Consider the following 26,553-nt stretch of genomic DNA (forward strand, 5'->3'; position numbering starts at 1 on the left):
TTAAAACAAAAAAAATTCATTCATGAATGTTGTTTTACCTAAGAAGGAACCATCAATCAATAAAAGAGTAAAGAGAGATGTTTGGTAACTATTGCCTGAATATTGAGAGACCATACCTTTCCAATGGTGGCATAATTTGCGTGTCTCTTCTTATTCCTGTTCCTGAATTTTTCTCAAAAATCTTAAATTATGCCACGAACAGGTATGGGAAAATAGCAGGAGTCAACAAATTTATTCCTTAGTTTTTCCATATTTTGCATGTAAAGATAGGAAACTATTTTTAACTTAAGATGTAATAAATATTATATTTTGTCTGCACACACTATGTAGTAATTAAGATTTTATTTGTAGAGAGCCCTTTCTTACACAGTGGTGAAATTCTTTTCATAACAGTCTTTATCTTATTTTAAGAAATTTTATGATTGAAGGTGTGTGTCTAGGGTGCATTCCCCAAACATTTAGCATCATCAGTATTTCATTGTGTTTGTAATTTGTCATAGGATACATTTAAAATACTAAGTCTGGAAAAAGGAAGAATTTTAGAAGGAAATTGTGTAATAAGAAAATAATTAAAAACTAATTGATAGTTTTAAGTTAATTCTTAACTAATATTGGTATTTAATTAAGAGAAGAAAAGAATTTCAAAACGTTTCTAATGCACCAAAGGTTGGCTTTTAACCCATTAGAGTTTCATGTATCATTTCCAACCACTGGTCTAGTATTTAAGAAAATAAAGCATGAGGATACCTTTTATGAAATATAAATTACTTGAATAGGAATTACAATATAGTCATTGTCTTAATTTTTGCTTATTATTTCCCCTTAATCCAGTTTTATCATGAAAACTTACTCTGCTTTTAAATAAAAAGTGTAATAGCTGATTTGAAAATCAGGATGATGGATGTTGTGTGATATAGGCACAACAGATTGAGCTGCTATCTTCATATATAGTTTATTTTTCTGTAAAATACTGCCACATTGGTGATTCTCTTTATTCTTTTGTATGATTATGTCTTCACTGGTCAGTATGTGAAATAACTGTTGAATAATAATAACGAACTCCTTGTCTTTTAATTTAGCAAATTGCTGTGATAATATACGCTAGCATACCTTTGCATGATTTCAAAAGTTTTGTGTCTCAAACTGATAATGCCGGAACACACTGTTATTTCATCCCATGTTTGGTTCCCATTGGTTAAGTGGTTTGGGTTTATTGCACTTTTCCCATGTGTATTGCAAATGCAAATTAATTTCTGGTAGAAAGTTTCCCTAAAAAATTTACCTTTTAAGCAAATTGTTTTAGATACCTTTGTCATAAACAAAATTAGTGATGAATGGCAGTATGTTTAGTGTGTTCCATAGAAAGTCCTCCACGAAGGCAACTCTCCCCTTAGGCAGATAGCCCTAGAGTGCTTTGCCATAATCAAATAAACCAAATCAAACCATGCTTAGTATGGTCTAAGTTTTCTGTAAAATTGAAATATGATGTAAACAGAATGATTCTGCGTGTAAGGTTACTATTATTTTTCATTAACCTGTTAGCTCACCAGCAGCCGAGTGGTAAAATTGCTGAACATGGGTAGTTAGGTCCAAGGTTCGAATCCCATGAACGGGCTGGCTGCATGGGTGTTTTCATGGTTTTCCACATGTGTAACTTGTATACGAGCCAGTTTTCCTTAGAAAGTCATTAGGAAGATAGTACGCGAGTTTCTTCCCTTATGACGTTAGTCCTCGAGGCTTTGCTGTAATCACATAAACCAAACCCAAACCATTAACTAGTTATTTTATATTTTGAATCTTTACTGTCACTTGTACCTTCAGTTTCCTTGTCAAAATGCAAAGTAGACTGAGTATTTAAATTGAGGTTGTTAGGTTATAAGACAGAGAGTGTTTCTGCCCTTTGAAGCCACTTTGTTAAGTTGTTCGCTAGCTCAAATAAGATTGTGTTATTTGGCTTTTCATTATAGTTGCCGAAACTTAAATTGGTACACAGTTGAGAAGTTTGAGCCAATTTTTCATTAAAGCAATTGTGTAGCCTTTGGCTACTAGACTTGTTTTAATTTCAAATTTGAATTTAATTGAGACTTTGTAGTTCTGTCCAGACATAGCAAAGATTTGCTTAATGTCTGTTAGGAATTTGATAAGTAGTTTATGCTACCAAAACAAGTGAAACTTTATAAAATGATCACACGTTTATAAGGATGATAATTTAACCAAATTATGTAAATGAAGAAAATCAACTGCATTACATTATGATATTTAGCATATGTTATAAGAAAGACAATTCAAGAATTATATGAGTAACACCACTGTAGTAGTTCCAAGGGAAAAGCAGAAAAGTGACTGTTTAGTGACTTTGCTGTTGTGCTAGGCACATCCTCTCTACTTCTTCCTGTGAAAGAGTTGTTATCCAGTATCCTAAAGTTCAATTATAAGTTATCATTTTCCCCTTTATCTGTTGTTTATTAGAATAGTTTAATAGCAGTATAAGAAATGGAAACATGTCAGTTTGTGATTTAATTGTAGATAAACTTCAGATGGAGTGACTGGCTTATTGATAGATTAAAAAAGTGTACAGGAGAATGGTGTAGCTTAGGGAAGAATGTCCTTATTGTGAAAATTCTAAGAGAAAGCTGTGCTTATTACACATGCAGGATCTATGGAACCTTATATAACAAGCCAATTCCATTATCTGGATGGGTAAAAGCCTGAAATATTATAATCCAAAACTAAAAAATTATGCTTGAAATTGATATTATTTGTGTAGAAAAAGATTGCATTTTCAGATTCACTGGCAAATCAGTTGCCGTTGAAGTACATTAACTTTCTTATATAAAGTGAAGGTCAATTGTAATTTGAATTTTGCCAAAATTTGGACAGTTAGATGTTAGTGAGGTAAAGGAGTCAGTATATGCAAAAGGTTATGAATACTTTAGTGTAGGAGCCATTAAAATTTTAAAATGTTATCAGAAATGAAAAATTTAGCAATGCATGCAGATAAAATTTTATCACAGAAAGTATTGTTACTTATATTTGATATGGAAAAGAAAGTGTAAACATGCATAGTTTCTTTTCCTTTTAACCCTTTTGCCGTCCTCTCCTGTCCTCGAAAATTTTTCTCCCAGCGGCTGTCTGTTTTTCATAGCGTGTAATGTTGTTTTCTGTGTACATCATAACTTTCCATACATGACTTTTGTAGTGTACTGGTTGAATGTAAATGAATATTAAGTAAAATTATAAGGGAATAAAGCATAATGGAAAAATAATAATATCTCTGCTTATTTCTAACATCTGATCCAGGCGGTCCACTTGAGAACTCTTGAGGCGCGTTACGGCCCGCCCTGCGGAAGTTTCACTTGAACGCACTAGACCCGTTATGGACAACGAAGAGGTTAACAGTCTTTAATTTATGTACTATGCTTTTGTGTCGTATACACATTTAGCTATTAAAATGAATTGTTTCTTTTTTATACATTTGATTAATAATTGCTTTTCCCATTTTCTAATAGGAAGCTTTAAATGAAAATGAAAATCTTGTGTCCCTCCTGCCTGCCATTTTCAACCAGTTACTAGTATTTTCTTCATATGCTTGCAATGCACCACCTTATGGACAACTGAGAACTCGTGCTTTTGTAAACATGAAAATTTCATCGGTAATTTCTTATGCTTTTTTTTCATATATATCTTTATACTTTTTTAAGCTGAATTGGGCAACCCATTAATGCTTTGCCTGAACCTTGTATTTCAGAAATTCTTGATAGTAGACTTTTCAGTTGGCAGAAAATTATTGAAATTAATGATATATTAGGGAAGAAATGATACAGAGATTATCTAAATAGTCTTCAGTAGAGAAATAAATGGTTCTTTCAAAATGAAAATATAAAAATATATATTGTTTAATTAGTTAAAGACAATAAACTATTTCTCTGCTCTTGGATAGTTTGCTATATCCATGATACCATCCCTAGAAGTGATGTTAATATCTGTTGTTTGATATCACAACCCCTTGAAGACACTGACAAATCATTAGATATCCAAAAACAATAAAGGCTTGAATATTCTGCTGTGTAAAAATGACTTTTCATCTTTAAAGGAAAGGTGGTACGAAGTCCAACATCCATACTTGTTGGGACTGTTCTGGATTTCAGATTTTTCTGGATATTAGATCGTAAATTTAAATCTAGTAAGATGACATAAAAGTTTTAAGATTGAAAAAATGAAATAATAGTAATTTGAGAAATAATAAAGCATTTATGACTTTAAGGGGATTCAAATTTCTTAGAAAAGGGCCTAATATTTATTTTTTTCTTAATTAAACAGTTCTTTCAACATAAGTTTTTTTTAATTTGTATTACATTTTGTGCTAATACTTTCTCTTCAATTGCATAGATAGATATAATTTCTTGTTCATTTATATTCTTCGAGTCTTGTAATTGCTTCATTCAGAATTTCCACAATATTGTCAGTTGAAAATTTTTCATTCTCGGCAGCCTCTTTTTGACTTTCTCTTCTAATGGTAATGATATTTTCTGGATTTAGAACCACACTACAGATTGATGATTGGGGCATTGTCATCACAATGAAAAACTTCTGGTATCATCTCTACTTTTGCCACTTCTCCACAATTCCATTAATTGGAAAATTTCACTTTTTGTTTGTGATATTTGAAATCATTAAATTCATGGCTATCATAATAATGCTTAGCAAGCATCTGCTATATTTGTGTCATTTATTATATTTATGTGATTATCTGTCACACATACTTGATGCTTAGCTGAGTCCAGAATAAATAAAATCCCACATATACTTAAGGCTTATACAGGCCCAACACTAGACATTTTATAAACTGGTGCAGTCTTTCCAAAATTGTACTGTCAAACATCTCCCTATAATCTAAAGATTTTGCCATTACTTATTTTTGTTGCTTGGTGCTTCTGTAAAAATAAAAATTTTGCCTCTTGTAAATTCTGCTGCCCGGTTCACCTGTACCAGCTCTAATACCGGTCCTGAATTTAACTTAATAACCAATCAGTTATTCTCAATTCAAAGAGCGCCAAATATAAACTTTTGGCTTATGCGTATCACTTATAAAATCTGTCTTATGCATATGGAAAGAAGTTTCTTTGAAGTTTCTTGTCAATACACTAAATGCTTTTGCTGAGTGAGCTGAAGTCTGTAATCATTGCAAAATTAAATTAAAGGTTGTCATTGTCTTTGGTGTTTAGTTATGAATAATAAAAATAAATAAATAAATAAATAAAACCTGCTTAGACTTTGCTACCTGAGTCATTTCTCAAGCTGCGATATGTTCATAGTCATAGGTGATGAAAGCAAAGAATAATAAATAATGTTTTGCCAGGTTGTTGTCAGTGCCAAAGTGAAATTAAGAATTGGAACTCTCTGCATGCTTATTAGCTTATTATGAAAAAATATCAAATGGGCAAGCATAAAGCATTTTAAAAAAGCTTGCTGGTGATCTGCGGGTCCGGATTAACTGAAAATAAATAAATTTTTTTAAATAGGTAAAAGTTTATTAAACAAAGTTAGCATTTTAAATTTGAGAACAAGATCCTCTGATTTTTTTTAATGCTCGGATGCTTTATTTAATAGCTATTAGCCTTGCACCCCTACAAGGGGCAGATGTGGTGGCCATTTCATCATGTAAGCACCTAAAAGGTGGCCACCATTGCCTCCTGTGAGTGGACGAGCAATTGCAACACCTGTTGCTGCAGTCAGGATCAGTAATCACTATTCCGGCTGGGCAGCAAATCCTCTGATATTTAAGAATAAAGGTTATACCCTCAAGTAATAGGTTAATATGAAAAATTCCATACTGTATCATAAGGAATTTTATTTGTATCAGTTTAAGAATCATGTTTCTGTAATAAAAGTATTTAGTAACCTTTGTTTATACATCTGGTTTATTTATACAAATTTAGTTTTTAATGCATATTTTTCGCATCGAAGCTGAAACATCTGAAGGTCATTTCTATTCCTCCTTTCTACCCTTTTCCACATCATGGAATGTGCCAACAGGAAGTCATTTGATTTTTTTTTTTAACTGGGCTTTTGTGCTATGTGGCAGCTTTTTCATAAAATTTGACACGTGTGTGGTCATGATTTGGCTCTGTAAATTTTATATCGGTTTTAATGGCAAAACAATATGCGCAACTAGCTGATTTTGCTTTGATTCTTCAAGAAATATCTGATGAAGAAAAGGAAGACAAGGAAACCTTTGGATGGAAGAACAACAGCAATTTTCATTCCTTATTTTTCTTTTATCTTTCTGTTTGTTAGGAACAAATAAAAGCATTAAAGTTAGTTTAAAGTGCATTTTTGTAACCAGTAAGAAGTAAATGTCCTTGCAGAAGTAAGTAATGCTAAACTTACTTTTTTCCTACCAAGGTGTTTTCCTTTTATATTGTCTATACTTGTCTTTGGTGAATATTAAAATTAGCTTCAATTTTAAAATATAATTTATTAAATAATAAATTTAAAATTTTCTATAATGAAATACATCATTGCATTTCCATCTCACTAACATAAGAACTTAAAAATAATTTACTTATATTTGAATGTGGTATCATTTGTATTTTACAATAATAAGATTAATATTTTAGTTCTTCAAAAATTTATTATCAATATTCACTCATTTCTGTTGTATTTCGTGCCCAAAACGGTAAAATAACGGATATCGTAAAAGATACGACGTGTGCGTGCTCACTTACTTAGTAAACAGTAAGGAGGGGAGACTTTTAACAATTTTTCTCCTGTTAAAGTTTTTTTTGACTTTTGACATAGTTAATTATATTTCAAAATATGCATCCAGGGGGAAATGGTAAAATTAATTAGAAGAGTATACATGCTTTAGATTAAAAATTTGAAAAATAAGAAAAGGAAGTAAGATGTTGACTTTGTCATAATCACAACCTTAAAATGAAAATAAGAGTTAAGGAAATGAAAATAAAAATGTTGGTTACAACTTATTGGATTAGTTAACAATTTGATTAACCCCTTAACTGCCACAGGCGTATATATATACACCTTGCTCAGCCGATGCGCTAACTGCCCTGTGGGTATATATACACCTTCAAAAATACTCATTTGCATATATATATGCCTTCAAAAATACTATCATTTGCTTTGCTCTGCTACCCGTAAAATTATGAGCAAAGCCTTGGAATGCAACACCACAATGACCTTAATACTACAAAGTATGCAAAGGAGGATACTATATCAGAGAAGTGTAGGGAGAAATTGGAGAGAGGAATGTGTCAAAAACGGTGAAAGTAATGACTGCGTGGTATTAAATGTTTGAGTAAAACATTTTTTTTTTTATTCTGTGTCCTCCGTTTTCATTTACTTTTTGTAGTAGGTTTGAGGAATAAAGAAAGATATAATGGATGTTTCAAACCCATTTATCTTTTTTGAATTATTTTTAGATGAATATCTCGTGCTTCATATACTGAAACTAACCATTTTGTAGACGAGTATATGAACTAACACCTTGCAAATAAAAAATCAAGAACAGAATCTTGGCATTCAACCAGTTCAGAAGAAATATATGTTTTTTTTTAAGCATACTGATTTCACAAGGTGTAACACTGAAACCTGATATAACACTTTACTGGTCTAAAAATGAATTGATCGAACTCCATTTTAGGGATCTTTTTTATTATAAAAACATCATTTTATTATACTTACATCTTTATATTATACTTTTGCTCAAAACATTAAAGTTTGTGCATTCATTTTTTTCTTTATTCTTTATTTTATGAAAGTAAAACTTGTTTTCCCCCTAATAAATCGCATAACTGTGTGCGCCTGTGTGAAAAACCGTGACACTGGGAAATGAATTTTGTACGTTTTCCGCAGCAGTTAAGGGGTTAAGAAATATAAAGGGAAAAAAAAAAAAAAAAAAAAAGGACACATTTCAGGTTTGTGAAATAAGAAATTATAGTGTCATGTGACCATCATTTGATTTACCTGAAAAGAAACTGTAAAACAAAGTAATGCTTAACAATAAAGTCTCCTTATATTCACCTACATTTCCATAATGTAACTTTCTGTGCATAATTATAACAGATTTTTCAATGCTGCAAAAATAATTGTATGGTCATAATGATTAATTGTTAAGCATACTAAAATTTAAATTCTAAACTTCTGTAGTTGGGAGCAAAATAAAAATATCTGTTTAATTGTGAGTGATTTTCATAGATTAACTTAATCTCAGTTTGTTCTTGTGTCCATAAAAATATCATGAAATTTTACAGAGTTGTAGCTTATGATCTTTGTATTGAGGTAAGGCTTTAGGTGTTCTGCAGCTCCTTCATACATGGCCTTCAACACCACAGTTCCAGCATTTTTGGGTTAGTTTGTTCCCACTCATATTCTGCTGTAAGGCATTGAATTGCCTGGTTAAAGCATATAGTCGAGCAGTCATATGATCCATTGGCTGCTGGATTTGAGATCTGCTTTTTAGATCTTTGACATCTACCATTTGCTGTAGTTTCTGTATTTCAGGATCCCGTATATCATTGATGAAGTACTGCAGGGAGAAGTAAGCAGTCTAAAAAGCCAAGAAGCGACAGACTTTCAACACCCATGACACTCCTGGAGAGTTTCCATGGGCTTCTGTTGGTGAGATTTGAAGTCAAATGAGCTGTAGTCTTTTAAACACTTCTTGATGAAATGTGGCTCCAACACAGCAGACAGAGCTTCAAAGTTTAGCCTCTGGTTTTTGGGCAGAGCTTGAGAGATATCTGTCACATGTGCTCTGAAAGAGGTGGCGAGATTGCAGGCCTTATCTTCAGAATCCCATCCTTTTGCATCTGCCACCACAGAGAACTGAGTCTTGTACACTTCCAGGAGGTATTGCCATCGTACGTGGATAATTTTAGAGTATGAATAGTATATTTTAGAGTAGTGTAACACAAAAGTCTGAATTTAAAAGCATCAGAATTGTGACCAGCTGTAACTTCTCAAGCTGTCAGCTTCCTTGGAGACACCAGCAAAACTCACTCATGGATTTGTTGTGCTCTTTCTTCAGTTTCTTCAACTTTATTTTCAGCCATGTCTCTATTCTACCTTCCATAGCCTCAAACTTTTCTATTATAGCATTAATATCTCTTTTTCCTCTTGACTTGCTTCCATCTTTTCTTAGCCCACATCCGTCTTTCTTGCACTGCTATCATCTCTTCTTTAATGGAACTGATGCCCCTTCCATGTTTTCGTGGAATGGAGTAATGCCTGTCAACAGCTGTGGTAGTTGCTTCTCCATCGCTCTTGTCACCTTCATTCAATCGCACTTCTGACACCAAAAATTATTACATTGAGTAAGAGTTCGTTATGGATTGAATGCACTCAGAACTGATGATATCTTGATAAAATTTATTTTTCCCAAAAGGAACCTTTTACAGTTCAGTTCTGAAGTTTTTCATAAATTACTTCTCTTCTCAGTATGGCAAAGTACTGTCAGTAGTAACCACTTCTAACTACTAAGAACATTAAATATTAGCAATATAAGAAGCCACAATATATAAGTTCGCAGCTCTTTCTCTCAATATTCTAGGGTAATCTCTGAACTGAACTGAGAACTGATGTTCTCTTTGTGCTTATATAGTTTTCTCCCATTCACCAAGATATTTCCAGTATCTACAATTATTCGAAATTGCTGGAAGGCGTATACAGTTGTAGTTACGTAAGGCTGGGTGTATTTACAGTTACACAGACATCTGGCTAATTACAGTTACAGGGACTGGACCAAACATCACTAAGTCAGGAACTTCTGGTGATTTATCACCAAAGCCATTGGCTGGCTTCCCTCTATCTCCATTTACCTCAATTTTTAATGGACTTGGCCCCTTAATCTTATTTTTCTTGTGAAGCTTCACACTCATGAGGCCTTTCATGTTACATTAATCAAGAGATATTATAATTTGCATGTAACTTCACTAAAATTATTTACATATATACTAAATTCATAGCAACAGCAGTTTGATAATTTATAACAGACATTAAATATAAAAGATAAATATTGTACATTTTGCTGAGTGGCAAACGACTCCAGTGAAAAAAGCAACAATGAAAATATGTGTTTTTTGAGACTGAAAGGCCGTTTGGACTTATAACCAAAGTTTTAAAACTAAAGTCAACCAGGGTTCTGGCTACTTACAAAATGATTTCAAAATCTTGTCAGAGAGAGCAAAAGTAGTGCTGCTGTCTTTCTCTACTACATACAGACACACACTCATGCAAGACAAACTGTTTTGTCCTCTTGCTCGGAACAATGCAACAGTGATTATGATTTAGAGAAGCCCGCTATTGTAGGCAGTAATGTGTGTCTGTGACATATGTTACTCAGGGTTGCCACGCTACCAGGAAAACCGGGAGAACCGAGAAAAGTCAGGGAATTCGAAAATTGACCAAAGTATTCAGGGAAAAGTCAGGGAATTTAAGTATTTTTGTCAAAATCTGGAAAAGTCAGTGAAGTTCATACAATGATCCTGCCAAAAAAAGCGATTTTTGCGCCGACGTCGGAAGAGGTAACTTTTTTGGCGAATTATGTATCACGTGAGTGTCATTCGGGTAGCTGGCATAGAGCCAATTTTCGCAGCTCCAATTTGATTGTCTTTTAGAAAGGCAAGGCAACTTTCCCGCAACTTTTGGTTTCCAATATTCTCGAGAATCGCATGTGCAGTGCATGAACTAAAGAAAGTACCTGTTCTCGTATAAAACAAAATGGGTTTAATCCTAGTATACGGTACCATGGAGGTTAGAATCAAAGAATATATATTGTAAAGAAGGAAAACCTCTCTGCAACAGATGTGGCTGTGGCTCCGTTCCATCATAGAGGGAAAACAGCTGTGCATGTCTGATATATCTGTTGCCAAAGCTCGAAACCGGTGTCGATGTTCGAAGGTCGCGTTATCAAGAGTTCATAAAATGAATATCGTTTAAAATTTGTATGGACCTTTTGTACTTGTATGGAACCTTTTCTTCTTTACATAGACGTTCTTTGGTTAGAATAATAATGGGATTTGGCGACATCTTGATGCGCAGTAAACGGGTCATTTTGGTCTTGGCGACAATTTTCAAAATCGTGCCAAAGCCTTACTGTATACTAGAATTTTACCGCAAAATCTTTTTAAACCTTTTTTTTTTTTAATAAATGCCTTGCCATTTTGCAATAAAATAAAAAAAATAGTAATCAGTCATCTAGGCTAGCCATGTAATATAACTATATTCGCTAAAATATCGTTGATTATTCTAATTCAATTTTTAAGTAATTATTTTTATGTTATTCATATAATTTAATGTTGCTTCTTCCCTCTAAATTTATTTATTATTAGTAAATAATATTTCCAAATTTCAGGAAATTTTCTCTGACATAATCCTGATATTAATTATAGCAGTATGATGACATACCATCACGAAATTTAATGCACATATTTTTTCCTTATGTATGCTGCAAAATAAATATAAAATACCTCAATTTATTAAAATAAATTTCTTTCTTTCGTTTAGCTGCAGAATGTCTGCAAAAAAAAGCCTTACTTTATTCCAGATTGGGAGGATTCTAATCTCAATCTTCAGTAGAGAAAACAACAACTATTATAATTATATTTGTGTTTTCAAGTGTTAAGGTGCCTTTTAAGAACATACCTCACGCAAATTAAATTTACCTAAAATCTAACCTAACTATTTAGCATTGCGGTGTGATTTATAAGGACCGGATTAGCCTCGTGTTGAACTGTGATGATCATGAGTAATAATTAAATAAAACGTACATTTGTTATCCAATATATATATCTTAAATTTTATTAAGTTTCTTAAGTGGAAAACTAAACAAAATTATCAAACAAAGTATACCAAGAATAATTAAGAATAAATGTCCTCTGGGATTTATTGAATAATTAAATGAATTTGCTACACAATACAAGTAATACCATAATTAATTTACCTCTTAGCACACTCAACGTACATTACGCGGATAGATTGGAATTTTCTTGAAACACACCTGGGAAACCTGGAAAATTCAGGGAATTTCATTCTCCTGTTTGAGTGGCAACCCTGGTTACTCCACCTCTACCCTCATCATAAATGTGAATGCCTTCTGCTGACAATAAGGAAAGAAACCAGATGGAACAAATGAGCCAAAAATGGTTGATGTGCAGGCAGATTTTTTCCACTATTGACAAAAATCTTTAAAAATTAAATATGTCTTGCATTAATGGTAAACCTTCTCGTAACTGGCACCCAATTAACTGGTAATGTCAATGAAATTGCACTTTTGAAAGTTTAAATTTAAACTGGAAATGTAAGCTTATAGGATAAAATATATATAATGGGCTAACTTTCTGAAGACTTTAAATTGTAAAACATTTGTGTGATGTTTCTGCCATCCAACATAACAAGCCTTATCCAAACAACGAATCAAGGAATTTTTCAGAATATAAAAGAGGATTACCAATATCTTTTCATGCACTGATGTGTGAACTTTGAAGATAGTGTCCCCGATTTTCAAAAGCAATTCACATTAAAAAAGGTGCCAGGTTTACTATCTGTTGTGCTCAGAATGATGTAAATAACATTACTTTTTGTAGCTGTTTATGTAAATTGTGATCTATGATCATGTTCGTAGATAAGGAGTAACGAAGATTCTCTCAGTTTTAAAACAAGTTCGGTGCAAATGGCTGACATCTGCATTTACTTACATGTTCAGAGAAGGTTAGTTTTAATGAAGAGGTGGTGTAGGCTTGGGTGTGTCACAGTTTGTCAAAATGATAATAAAAAATCTGACATGTACTGTGAAAGAAGAAATATGATGAGGAGGGGGGTATGGAGATGACAATATGCAGAGAAAAGAAGTTGTATGGAATGAAGCTGATGAAAAATTGCAGACTTTCGTAATATTTCCTAAATGATGTTCATCTATGTCCTTGCATTCCATATAGGGTCTAATGGTGGAGCATTTAATACAATTTTTAAAAAGTAGTATTTTAATAATTCTGAAGTCAAACACAAAAATCAGCATTATATTTTAAAAATTTTCACAGGACTAGTTTCGATAGTTTTACCGAACCACCATACTCAGCTGCAAAACCACAAATGAACAAGATGGGAAATAATGATTAGATAAGATAAGAAAGCCTGGGCAAGAATAAGCAAGTGGCACCAATCCTCAGCTGCAAAACTGTAAATGAACAAGATAGGAAATAATGATGTGATAAGGTAAGAAAGCCTGGGCAAGAATAAGCAAGTGGCACCTGGGCACCACTTTGCTTATTCTTGCCCAGGCTTTCTTATCTTATCTAATCATTATTTCTTATCTTGTTCATTTGCGGTTTTGCAGCTGAGGATGGTGGTTTGGTAAAACCATCGAAACTAGTCCTGTGAAAATTTTGAAAGTATAACGCTGATTTTTGTTGCTTGACTTCTGAATTATTATTTGTTTGGCGTGTTATTGTGTCTTAAGTAGTATTTTGTTACACTTTAACGATCTTTTGATTAAGAAACTCAATGATTTCAAAGTGAGCAAAGGCAACACTGCATGGGAAAAGCATTTTTATCTCCAGTGCATAAGACTGTATCAGTAATTATAAAGACTGTATCAGAAACCCTTAATTTACATACATTTTATCATCACAAAACAAATGGTGAAATGCAAAGTGTCAAGGCCCACCAGTGACCAAGCAGTAAAAGTTGCTAAACACTGGTAGTTCAGCCCGGGGTTCGAATCCCAGTGAACAAGTTGGCTGCATGGGCATTTTCATGGTTTTTTTCCATGTGTAACTTGGATACAAGCCAGTTTTCCTTAAAATGACTTCCATGGGACATCCCTCCCTTTCCATGTAGTGCCTAACAGCAAAGTACGTCAAAGAACGCAAAAATGCGACTTCAGAATTATTAAAATACTACTTTTTAAAAATTGTATTAAATGCTCCACCATTAGGCCCTATATGGAATGCAAGGACATAGATGAACATCATTTAGGAAATATTACGAAAGTCTGCAATTTTTCATCAGCTTCATTCCATACAACTTCTTTTCTCTGCATATTGTCATCTCCATACCCCCCTCCTCATCATATTTCTTCTTTCACAGTACATGTCAGATTTTTTACACACACATGGACAAGTACAAAGCTATATATATATATATATATATATATATATATATATATATAACTTTTCTAATAATATAATTCACTATTAAAATATTTCTTCAATATTCTTCACTTATATTAAAACTTTATTTATACTTTATGTTCTTCACAGAACATAAGTTTAATTAATGTGAGCCCTTAATCAGTGAAGATACATGCTTCTGTATACTTTTTAGACCATTAGCTAGAAACTTTTGCTGGTCCTATGAAACTATTAATTATAAATATCTTCACAAATTTTGTCCTTAAGGATATGGAACTTCTGTATTTCACTCAATAAAGCATAGTGAACATTTTATTAATTTGCTTTTTGCAAACAGCAGGGAATACTATGGGATATCAGGTTACTAGTGGTTTACAGTATTTGTGGTGTAATAAATGGCATTAGGGCACATTGTTTCATGTATAGTTGGGCACATGGTTTCATTGCTGAGATGTTAAATTTGAAATTATCGTATGTCATATCCACTTAATAAAATATTTTTCTCATCTTGTGAAAATGTAAGATGTGGCATTACCTAAAAAATTCTGTAAATACAAATTTATATGTTGAAACCTCTCGATGAAGATATTGAAAGCTGAAAATTTTGTAATTTCACTTCTAGCTTTTCTACAACTTTGAAATCAAAAGCATGAATTGCACAATTTAGTTAGTGCACATCAGCTGTACAGATTAGTTGTTGAATGTTATTTAATCTATATACATGTAATTTAAAAGTATGTTGAAAAAGAAAGGGACATAGAGGATATAGGGAATAATTTTAATATACATGTATTCTTGGAGTAAGCCATTTTGCAATAGTATGCTGTCTGTCTCTGAAAAACACTTTTTTTTCTTTTTGGTGATATATTTTTCAAGTGCTTTTTATCAAAAAGGCATATTGTGTGTATGTGTGGAATCTTTAAATTTGTGCATTAATCTGTGTGTCTGTAAATTGGAATAAATATTTTGCTATGTGGAAATGATGTCATAAAGCTTTTATCTTTAATATAAGTATAATAAAAGTATATATTGAAAAATTGTGATTGTTTTTGTGTAATCAGCTGTCATGTATTATTCCTTAACACTAGAATTACGGTGGTCTTCGTATACTTAGAATTACGGCAGGTGTCATTTTGACCCCTTGATAAGATATCTGCATATTTCTCTATACGATATAATATATTTGTGAAAAAGAAATAAAAATAATGCAAATTATGACAACTACACTTTATTTAAAAGAATATAGAGACTGTGAAGGTATGTAGTCAAATAATGAACAAGCATTTAAATATTTCCTTCGGAAAATGTAAATTTTTTTTTCATTTTTTATAGCGTACATTTCAGAAACACAGAAAATAAAATGTATAAATATTTACGCAAATTTTTCCAAAAAAAGTGGTTTTTAGTCCAAATATTAAAGTATTTTAAAACAAACTTTTTGCTATAATGGGTATATAGAAATAATAATATATAGAAATATTTTATTTACAGATAACATATTAGTCAGCGCAGCAATTAGCAAACACGCTTATCTTTCTGATTTTTGTGTACAATATCCGCATACATATTTATTACAGTTGTCTCAAATATTAGAAGTTTTGTTACCTTTGCACTTCCTTACTTGACATTTCTCCTTTTTTTTTTTATTCTATTGAATCTTGTCCATCCACAAAGCCACTTGAAGAGAGAACAAATTTGTTTTTACTAGATATATATTCTTCTCTTAGTTCTTCTGCCAAACGCAATAGAAAGTCCCTTTTGCTGATATTTTCTTTTGTAACTTCCTTATATAGAATCCACGCATTTATGCCTGCTAAGTCCTTGCCATTTGATCCAAAATGTCTACTCCGAATTTTGTAGAATTGTAAAATTGTATTACATCATCTTTTCATTAGATTCAACAGATGAATGGAGTGTACTTAACGAAATTACGTTTTTGTTCCTTTTACTTTGATATGATGTAAGTGTTATATAGTCATGTTTCATCACAACTGAAGAAAAAAGTTCGTTTCTTACATTTTTTAAACTAGAGCTAATTTCTCTTTTTGCGCGATTTACTGTTCCAACATGACTCAATCCTTTTGATTTTAGGGATTTTGCAAGTTTTACTGATGTAAAGAAACTGTCTGTAGTTATATTTCGGCCAGTAGTTTTGTAAGGATCAACTAAACAATTTACTATGTTCTCTCCTAAACTTTGATCACTTGGTCTCATTTTATCTTTTCCTAAATATGGAAATCCGATTAATAAGTATTTTGTCCTAACGTCTACTGCTGGCCGAAATTTTATTCCGAATTTATCGGGCTCGTTAGGCATATACTGCAAAAAACGGCATATTGTTTTTGTAGAGAATAACTGTTCATCAATCATAATGTTTTCATTTGGTTTGTAGCAAAGCTTACAGTTTTCTATAAAAGTATTCCATACTTCTTATATTAGTGCAAATTTATCACACTGCAAACGTGAAGACCTTGTTAGTTTATTATCAAAACGAAGACATTTCATAATTTCCAGAAACCTATCTCTACTAGTTTCATGAAAAAACTTTGGTCCCCAAGTTTTGGACCGCAAACTAAGAATTGATAAGCCTTTGGCTGCTAATACCCCCTTACATACAACAACGCTATGAATGCTTCAAGTTCTGCTAATTAAATAGTGAGTCATTATGAAGTTTACGCTTGGCTTCAGCATGAGTATGCTCCTTTATGATGCGTAAAATTTTTTTCATTTATTATTAACTTCCATGCACTAAGAGCTTTAGCAGAACAAATGTGACGTTTAGCATAGGATGTCGGTCCTTCCTTTTTCTTGCCAGATATTTTGCAAGGGTCAACCAGAAGTATTTGAAATATTTCTACTTTCCGTATAGTTCCATCACTAGCAATTCCTTTGCAAGTTTTAGTCTGAATTACGTTGAATTTCATATTCCCTTTTGAGCATCTACTATTTCCCGCTTTGGCATTCTTAGGTACGGCAGAATTTGAACTCGTAGAAACAAATCCATTTGTACTTTCACTTGAGCTAGAAGATAACATTGCCTGATTACTCTATATAATAAATTCAGAATCACAAGATGTTTCATCTCCATTTTTATCTGTAAAATTATTTTTGATTTCAGAACCGGAATAGGCATTAGATAGTTCTCGCATCAGTTTCACGATTTCTTCATGCGTTAGTCCTTTTCTACGCGCCATTAGTACGTCACCATAATAAATTCATGTAAATAGAATAAAATTTTCCACTAAAATTTGTTATGAATAATAAACAAAATATCTACGAAAAATCTACAAACGTTCAGCTCGTAATAATCTCTCTTCTCTGTTTTCTTTCCACAAAGAAAAGTATTGCACATGTTTCAAATCATGTGACTGGCAGATATGAAACTATGCAGACCCACCATATTCTTTTCCTTTGTTTGTGTTTTGTTTAGCAGGTGCAAATAAAAATAGTTTACAGAAGTAACAGTCTTCAGATAATACAATGGAATGTATTCACATTTCTTTTCCCTCAAAGGGGTCAAAATGACACCTACCGTATTTCTAGGTATAATCATTTGTTAGGGCTAAAATAAAAATACGATTTTCTTGAAATATTTACTATTTCGTAAATCACAATGATTTAGGAAAAGTTGAAAAATGATTAAGATATTTGCGAAAAAAAGAAGAGCTGTCAGAGATAAAAGTCTGCTAGGTGTCAAAATGACCCCTATCGTAATTCTAGTGTTAAGCCCTATTATAGCATTTTCAGACCGTCTTGGGTGCATATATGGGTGTATGCATCTTTCTCTCTACATATATGTTGATTTGTGTAGAATTGTTTATAAATGCACATACATATTGAATGTACATGGGTCATTTGACATATTATTTTTTAAAACTCTTAACATGCTCTTGAATTTTTATAGACTGAGTTGATGGTTGAGTGTTCAGAGTCAAGAAATACTGGTAGTTTGCCTAAGAGTGTATTTATGTTGGCTGAGTGGGCAGTGTACATGAGGTTTTCATGGATTTTCTCATGTGTAACTTGACTATGGTCCAATTTCCCACAAAATGTTCTCTCTCCCCCTATCCTTAAGCAGATAGCTATAATTTGCTTTGGGATATTAAAATAATAATAATTTATTCCCTGATTTTTATTTCACTGTGCAAAATTTTTAATGATGGAATTTATGCCGTAAATTAATTTTTAATATGGATGCTGAACTTTTGTTGTATGATTAATTATAATGCATAAATTTTTTTTATATGAACCATATTTTTTAATCTTTGCAGACAGACTGGGTTACAATGAATTTTGTTCCATTCGGTGAGAAAGCTCTGGAAATGGTAGTTAGTGCTTACCAGCAAACTGCACAACAAACAAATGTTATAAAGTCACAGGTTTTGCATTCCATTATAAAGGTAAATTTGGCATTTCACTGTTTTGATACTGTAAAATTTCAGTCTCTCTCATATCTGCTTTTTAGTTTTATTGTGAAATCAACAATACACTTTCTATAATGAATAAAAATATTGTTGTATTTGTTAGTTTTATTTTTAGATTGCCTTTGAACCGTTTTTTTGTTCAGATGTGAGAATTTTTTAATTATAAAAAAAAGTGTTAAAATATATATGAAAGCTTATATTCTATAGTTTTCTGGTTGTTCGCTTTAAAATTTTGGCAACATACACATACTTTTTTTAAACGTTCCTTTGTAATATTTCCTTTTCAAGGTGTATCAGCATAGTTAATTCTTTGTGGAATACTATCTTCAAAAAATCACACTCATACATTTCTATAGTGTAAAATATTCCCCCCCTTTCCTTTCTTATAGGCTTTAATTTTAGGGAACTAGCTAAAAGTTTGGTGCACCAAGAACATTCAAATCCATCATCTAACAAAATGTGCACAGTTTTTGAAATGTTTGACTGATATACTGAACTGACAATAACTTAGCATGTCAACAACAATATGCTGGTTTTTGATACCATTGAATTACATTGCATAATGACCGCATTGTTTTCTGACTCCCTTACAATTGCATCAACTGGGCTTTGTTTTTCAGCTTTGTTTTGGTCATTTTCATTAACAATAGATAATTATGGAATTAACTACATTCAAATTTTAATCTACGCATAAAACTTAAATGGTGTTTAGAAAAACATTTAAAGCACCTATTTTCCACTTTCAGTTTATTTTTCCTTCAAGATTTCTAATTTGTCCTTCAATTTTATCAAAGAGTTTTCTCAAACTATGTCTTGCAAATTATGAACAGCAGGAATTTTCAATAAATTATTCATATGAGTTTAGATTAAGGTATTAGTATTTCCAAACCTATTAGTACATATATTAAGCACTACCTCATAATTTCTTTTCATAATTGCTAACCCGGCAATCAAACTTGCAGCTTGACCACTTAGACATGATTTGAAATAATTAAATTAATCTATTTCAGAAAAAAAAACCGAATTTTATATCGATAGCCGTCTCAAACTGACCAAAAAGTTCTAACCACGATGATGGATCCCCGTAAAATTGCTTAATATGTAGTTTAGGAAGTTTTACTGTTCTTCCATTTACCATAAGTGGAGTAAATGGAGTGTCAGACATTTCAGAACCCTTCAAACTCGCGATTTGACATCTGACTCTATGCTTTCAAATTGAAAGCTTTTCTGAATAATCTATGGAAGTAGCTACATCATTCTCAATTTCAGCAACAGGCAACAAAGCCTTAATAGCTAAGTTTTAATCATTTAGCGTGCTTTTGTTTTCAATAATTAACTACATTTTTTTCTTTCAGTGCATATAAATCAACACTGCTTAGTTCTGTAAACATTTCTTCTATCCTGTTTAACAATTTTGTAGTAACAGTTCTAACTGACCTATGCTTATTTTTTTATCTGTCGAAGATGTCCATCTTTACTTATTTTATTTGTGGTAGCAGCTTATTATCTTTTTAGTTTGTTCTCCTTTTTTTAATTTAATTATTTTATTAAGTACAACTGCAAGCCTTATCTAACTGAGCATTCTTATTATCCAGTATGCTAACGATGTTTATTTTAAGCTCACACCAAATAGCGGCTGATTTGGCATGAGGTTAAAATAAACATTGTTAGCATACTGGAGCCCGGTGACCTTTTAGGGCATAAAATATTAAAACTTAATTCAAATCGTAATAGAAATATGAAGTAATATATAGTTCAATTCTCAGTCATTACCAGTACCTGTTTGTGTATTGGTCCCACTGACAGTTTTAAATTTGAAAACTCGAATCTTTTCATTACTGCCGGGATAAACTTGTATAATTTGAGCCATTCTCCATTTTAAGGCAGGTAGGTTATCCTCCTTAATCAACACTAAATCTCCAATTTTCATGTTAATCATGGGTTTCCTCTATTTAATTCTCAATTGTAACTGCATTAGATATTCCTTAGACCATTTTTTCCAAAAGGCATGTGAAAGTTGTGTCACCAGCTTCCATCGCTCGTGCATGGTAATTTTTTCATCTACAACATTAGGTTCAGGAATTCGCTTTGTTTCAGAACCAATGATGAAATGTGCTGGGGTGAGTTCAGATAGATCATCAGATGCTGGAATGAGTGGTCGTGAGTTCATCACTGCCTCTATTTCGGCAAGATATGTAGAAATCCACATTTTTAATCATTTTGTGCACTAACATAATTTGATCCACAGTCCACTATAAATTCTTTTTGGTGTTCCTGTACATGCAACAAACTGTTTTAGAGCACTAATGAGCCCATTGGAACTCAAGTCACTGACAGCTTCCAGATGAATAGCTTTCATGATGAAGCATGCAAACACACACATATTGAAGCATGCAAACACACACATCTTTGTTGGTTGTATTCCTCTACTACATTTATGGCAAACTTGAAATGGGCCGTCAAAATCGGTCCCAGTCTGTGAAAATGGTTTCTCTACATTTGCTGTAAATGCAGGAAGGTCACTCATAATTTGTAGTGACAGTTCCCATGATGACGAATGCAAATTATACAGTTTCTTATAATTCTACAAATTATTGATCAAGCTCCAATAATTTTGCCAAAGGGCAAATTGCGTTAACTGGAAACCTGAGTGTAGATACTTCAAATGATAATGATTTATGAGTAAGTTCATTACGTGATTGCTTTTTGGTAGAATAATTGGATGCTTAGTGTCTTCTGGTAAATCTTCCCCCTACTCCCACAAGTCCGTCTTCATCCAAAAAAGTGCTTACCTGATGTCATTTATTTGAGACATTCAAGGAATTGTGGCTTTTTAATTTAGTAATTTCTTCATGAAATTCAGAACTTTAAACTGCCTTAATTATAAGTTTATGAGCCTGATTAAGTTTTCTTACTTCTAGGTAAGGTGTCAGAATTTTAGATTTCCTGGTATTACCAATAAACCTCAAACTCCAAGCTGGTATCACCAATAAACCTTGACCTTAAGCAATCGATTCCACGAAGACAATTTATTCCACAATTCTTCAACTAAGCTTAACCTTACCACCATACTCTTAACTAATCCTCTTTTTCCACAGTAGAATTATCTAACTAAGGTCCCTTCAACTGTATAGGCCAACATTTCTTACTTTTGGGTAACTGATATGGTCTGTAAAACCACTTTTCACTTGAAATCAAACCTCCAACCGATATACCCCTTGTCATTAAATCTGCTGGATTATCTTCAAACCTTCAGTGAAACCAACTTTTAGGATCTTTTTCTTCCTGAACTTCCAAAACACTGTTAGCGACAAACTGTTTCCAACATTTGCACTTCCCTTGACCCAATATAAAGCTATTTCTGAGTCAGCCCAATATACCTACTTGGTTAGTGATTAAATCTCCAAAAAGACCGAAAATATACTTTCCAACTCGAGCACCAATTAAAACTGCCATTAATTCTAAACGAGGCAATGTAATTTTCTTCAGAGGAGCAATTTTATTTTTTGATATAACAAATGATGCCTTGATATTAACTGCAACTATCCTGATAATGAAAATAAGCAATGGCTCCGTACGCATTTTGAGACACGTCAGAAAATACATGCAATTCAACTGCAGCATCCTGATGATTCTCATGCCCCCAACAAACAATGCCTTTGTAACTTTATTTGCTCTGACCCTTGTATTTCTGAACACCGCATTAACTATTTTTCTGTGAGCTCATCTGGTAACTTTTCATCCCAACTTATACCTTTCTCCTAAATCTCATGCAACAAACTTTTTATTCTGACCGCAAATGGAGCTGAAATACCAAATGGGTGAAAACCCATAGCAGCTACTTGCAGAATACCATGTTTATTACTCTTCACAGAACTTAATATATCTAGCAATAGTTTAGCATCAAGGAAAAGGATATCGTCCTCAGGAATCCAATTCACAACTAGCACCTTTCAGCTTGTCTTCTACTATTCTCAATATTAAGATTATTCAAATCCTGTAATCTTTCCAATGCCGGAGAGTTTGGATCTCAATTACCGCAAGTTAAACCCATCAGCCTTCAAAATTGAAACAGCATCATTTGATAATTTATATGCCTCATTCACATTTTCTGCACCAAAATATAAATCTTCTACATATAATGTTGTATTTAATATGTGTACTGAATCAGAATTAGTTTTTCTGATGTGGGTTTTAATAGTACTAGCTAGTATAAAAGGTGAAATTTTGCAACCAAATGGCAACCTATTTATATGCATAATTTTATATTCAGCATTTTTATTATCTGGAAGCCAAAGAAATTTCAGAAATTTATGATCCTTTTCAGCAATTTTTAATCATGAAAAATGCTTTTTCGATGTCCCTATTGAACGCAATTTTAAATTTTCTGAAATTCAATAATACATCTAGTACATAAAAAATTTTAATTTTGAGAAGTTTTTAAACAATCATTCAATGATATAGCTTTCTTAGTTTTCAAACTACAATTGTGTATAATGCAAACTTTGGTAGAATCCTTATTTCTGTTTATAACTGCTCATCACCCAGACAGTATAGTTGTTAGGGAAGCCTACTATGGTAGCGAAGGGCAAACTTTCTAAACAATCATTCAATGATATAGCTTTCTTAGTTTTCAAACTACAATTGTGTATAATGCAAACTTTGGTAGAATCATTATTTCTGTTTATAACTGCTCATCACCCAGACAGTATAGTTGTTAGGGAAGCCTACTATGGTAGCGAAGTGCTTGGGTTCGAATCCCAGAGAAGACATGGATGTTTGTAAATGTGTAGTGTCGGTGCGGCATGGTGGGACTCTAAATATGTGGTGAGCCGAAAATCCTCTCGTGTGGATTGGTGGGAGTGGAGAGGGGTGGGAGATCCCCGGATCCCTCCGGGTTGCTCTCCCTTAAAATTGGGGGTGGAAAACAGAAGTCGAAACTCTTTTTGGAGTAGGCTCTGGCAACCATTGTTCCATGTAATATAGACACGACAACAACAACTGCTCGATGTGACATAAAATATTCATTACAATCCCTCCCGCATTCTCTGATAATTCCTTTACTCTTTTGGTGGCAATCCTCCAACTGATATACCTCTTGTCACTTCACAATCCACTCATTTTTGTTCAAAACACTTTTTCAAATCGTCAAACGTCTTCTCTAGCTGTGCAAATATTAATTTCTAATTACAAAGGCAATGTTTTCCATAACAATTTGCTTTCATGTCGACAAAATATATGATTTCATTCATGTTGGAGATAGTTTTGGACTTGAGTATATTTTGAACCAGACCTTTTAATCCAAATATTCCTCTATGGATATAGCAGGCCTTGCTGAGATGATGCCTATAGCATCAGTCGTCAGGTTGATAACACTGACTGCCTGATATGAACATTTCATTATGTGATCACAAAAGCTGTAGCTCCTCATCTAAACTTGAGACCAAAGTTTGTGATGCAATACACTTTTGTATCAATATGCAATTAACATTGTCTGTATTTTCAATTATAGTCATTTTTTAAGGTTGGTGAACCCATGACCTCACTATGAAATATTTTTCAAGGTTGGAATTCATAACTAAAGCATTAATTTTCATTTTCAGTAGCAGTGTGAAATTTCAGTGCAGGATTATTTCTAGTCCTTTTAAACAGCTCAGTGACAGTTCTGGTTTTTGTCTTCCTGTGGTAACATGTGACGGATGATTTTTTCGTTAAGTTTTCAGCTGTTTAAGTCATCTTGTCAGATCTTAAAGGAGATCAAGTTTGATAGCAAGTGTCATCACGGCAGTCGTATTTTCCCAGATATTGTGTTAGTGAAATCTGGTGTAATGATGAATCACCTTTAACAAAAATCCTACTTTCTGGAACCTCTTATGCCATCGAGGCATCATGTCTCTTAATACTATCTGATTACCAATAGTTTGGTAATAACAAACCGTGTTTCTGTAAGACTTTTCAATGGTTTAATCAAACTCTGTGGTGATTTTGCTACACCTGCACATCCATTATGTTACTTTTGCTGTCATCTAAATGTACTACATGATAAATAATTTGTTGCTAGGAGTAATTATGTTATGTGGTGGCTTTTTGTGAAGCCATTTCTAAGTCCGTTCCAAGTTCACATTCAGTGCGGTAATATTTTGCTGCCAGCTTGTGTTTGATATTTTGATATCACAGTTTGAGAATTAATAGCAATTATTCCTGGAAGTTTTCTAATAAAGACATCAAACTGGTGTAATAATGTCTTAAAAACTTTTATGAGTACTCTGCAGAATAATTTTTATGAACTAATTTTGAATGTGCTGAATTTGTGTTTACTATGGTTTCTTTTGTAATTCTTTTATACTTTGAATCGAGATAGCCTAATTATATTCTTAATGGCTGTCAAATTAGTTTGCACCAGGTCGTTTGTGGCTGTAATTTGTGAATTTCTGTCATAAGCAGTGGAATGTATAAGTACAATCTCTTTTGTTTCAACAATATAATGTATTTAATTGAGTGTTCATGTCTCAATGTAGTTTTTTCAATGTATAATTGCTTAGTGTATAAATTTCTGTTTAACTCAGATTTCTGTTCTGTCAGGTTTCGATTTAACTCAGAGTGGCATGGCCACCTTTATCCGATCATAAGATTTTCTGTTACTTTGTATATATAGTCAAAAGTCGTTAATCCGGACTCGTCAGGACTTCAGCGATTCCGTATTATCGATTTTTCTGGATTATAGATCATCAGTTTAAATCTGGTAAGATGGCATGCAGAAATTATAAAATTAAAAATATGAAACCGTAATTTATGAAATAAAGAACAATTATGATCTAAAGGGTATCAAAATTTACAAAAAAAAAAAAAAGCTTAATATTTGTTTACTTTATTAAACATTTCTTTCAATGTAAGTTGTTTAAGTTGCTTCGTTTTTTTATGTGATAATACTTTCTCTTTAATTCTATAAACAGACATAATTTCTTGTTCAGTTACGAAGTTCTGCTGTTCAAGTCCTATAGTTGCTGTGTCGAGAATACCGACTAATTTGCCAATCGAAATTTTTTCGTTTTCAATAACATCTGTGTCACTTTCTTCGCTATCAGAAGCGAATTATAATGACAAGGAATTGGATTTAAATCATACGAGGGCCATCCAGGAAGTAGATTACGTTTCCGTCTGTGTCCGCTAGGGGCGGGGCTAGCGCGGCCATCTTGGGGTCAGAGCGTTGCGCAGCTCAGTCTGCATCTAGTTATGCTAGTGAGAGGTTCGTGCTGTGCTCCGTTCAGATACTGTGACGGTTTGAAATGTCTGCGTTAATTGAAAATCCCGCGAGCTGCGCTCAGTAATAAGGTTTCTGACTGCAAAAAACTGTAAACCGATAGAAATCTATCGGCAGCTTCGTGAAGTGTATGGGGACAACATTATCACTGAAGGTGGAGTGCGTCAGTGGGTCATAAGATTTCAAAATGGCCGAACCAATGTTCACGACGAAGATCGAAGTGGGAGACCCAGCATAGTGACCGCCGAACTTCTCGAAAAAGTCGATGCTAAAGTCCGTGAAAATCGAAATTTCACAATAACGGAACTTTCTTTGAGTTTTCCACAAATTTCACGAAGTTTGTTGCACGAAATCATCAGCGAAAAGCTTGGTTACCACAAGTTTTGTGCAAGATGGATTCCAAAAATCTTGACAGAGGACCACAAAAATCAGCGAATGGCTGCAGCGTTGAACTTTTTGGACGCTTACCATAAGGATGGTGACTCTTTACTCGATCGCATCATTACTGGTGACGAAACATGGGTGAAACATGTGAACTGTGAAACGAAATTGCAATCAATGCAGTGGGGGCACACAAGTTCTCCCCAAAAACCCAAGAAATGCATGCAAACAATGTCGGCAAGGAAGATGATGGCGACTGTTTTTTGGGACAGAAAAGGTGTAATTTTGGTGGACTTCCTGGAAAGAGGCACTACAATAAACTCTCAAAGGTATTGCC

The 26,553-nt window shown here is 33.1% G+C and overlaps 1 protein-coding gene across 1 annotated transcript in view; it reads left to right on the forward strand.

The window, feature by feature from the left end:
* The window catches only part of mon2 (Mon2 homolog, regulator of endosome-to-Golgi trafficking), a 261,987-nt gene that overhangs the window by 213,086 nt on the left and 22,348 nt on the right, over positions 1–26,553 (forward strand). The window contains exons 29-30 of the mRNA XM_085807699.1: positions 3,510–3,653; positions 18,422–18,550. Coding sequence (XP_085663825.1) covers positions 3,510–3,653; positions 18,422–18,550 — 273 coding nt within the window. The remainder of the gene's footprint in view (positions 1–3,509; positions 3,654–18,421; positions 18,551–26,553) is intronic.

This window comes from Stegodyphus dumicola, chromosome X1 (assembly GCF_044657685.1).
Source record: "Stegodyphus dumicola isolate Sdum_Otavi_A_Nest chromosome X1, ASM4465768v1".
Taxonomy (NCBI): domain Eukaryota; kingdom Metazoa; phylum Arthropoda; class Arachnida; order Araneae; family Eresidae; genus Stegodyphus; species Stegodyphus dumicola.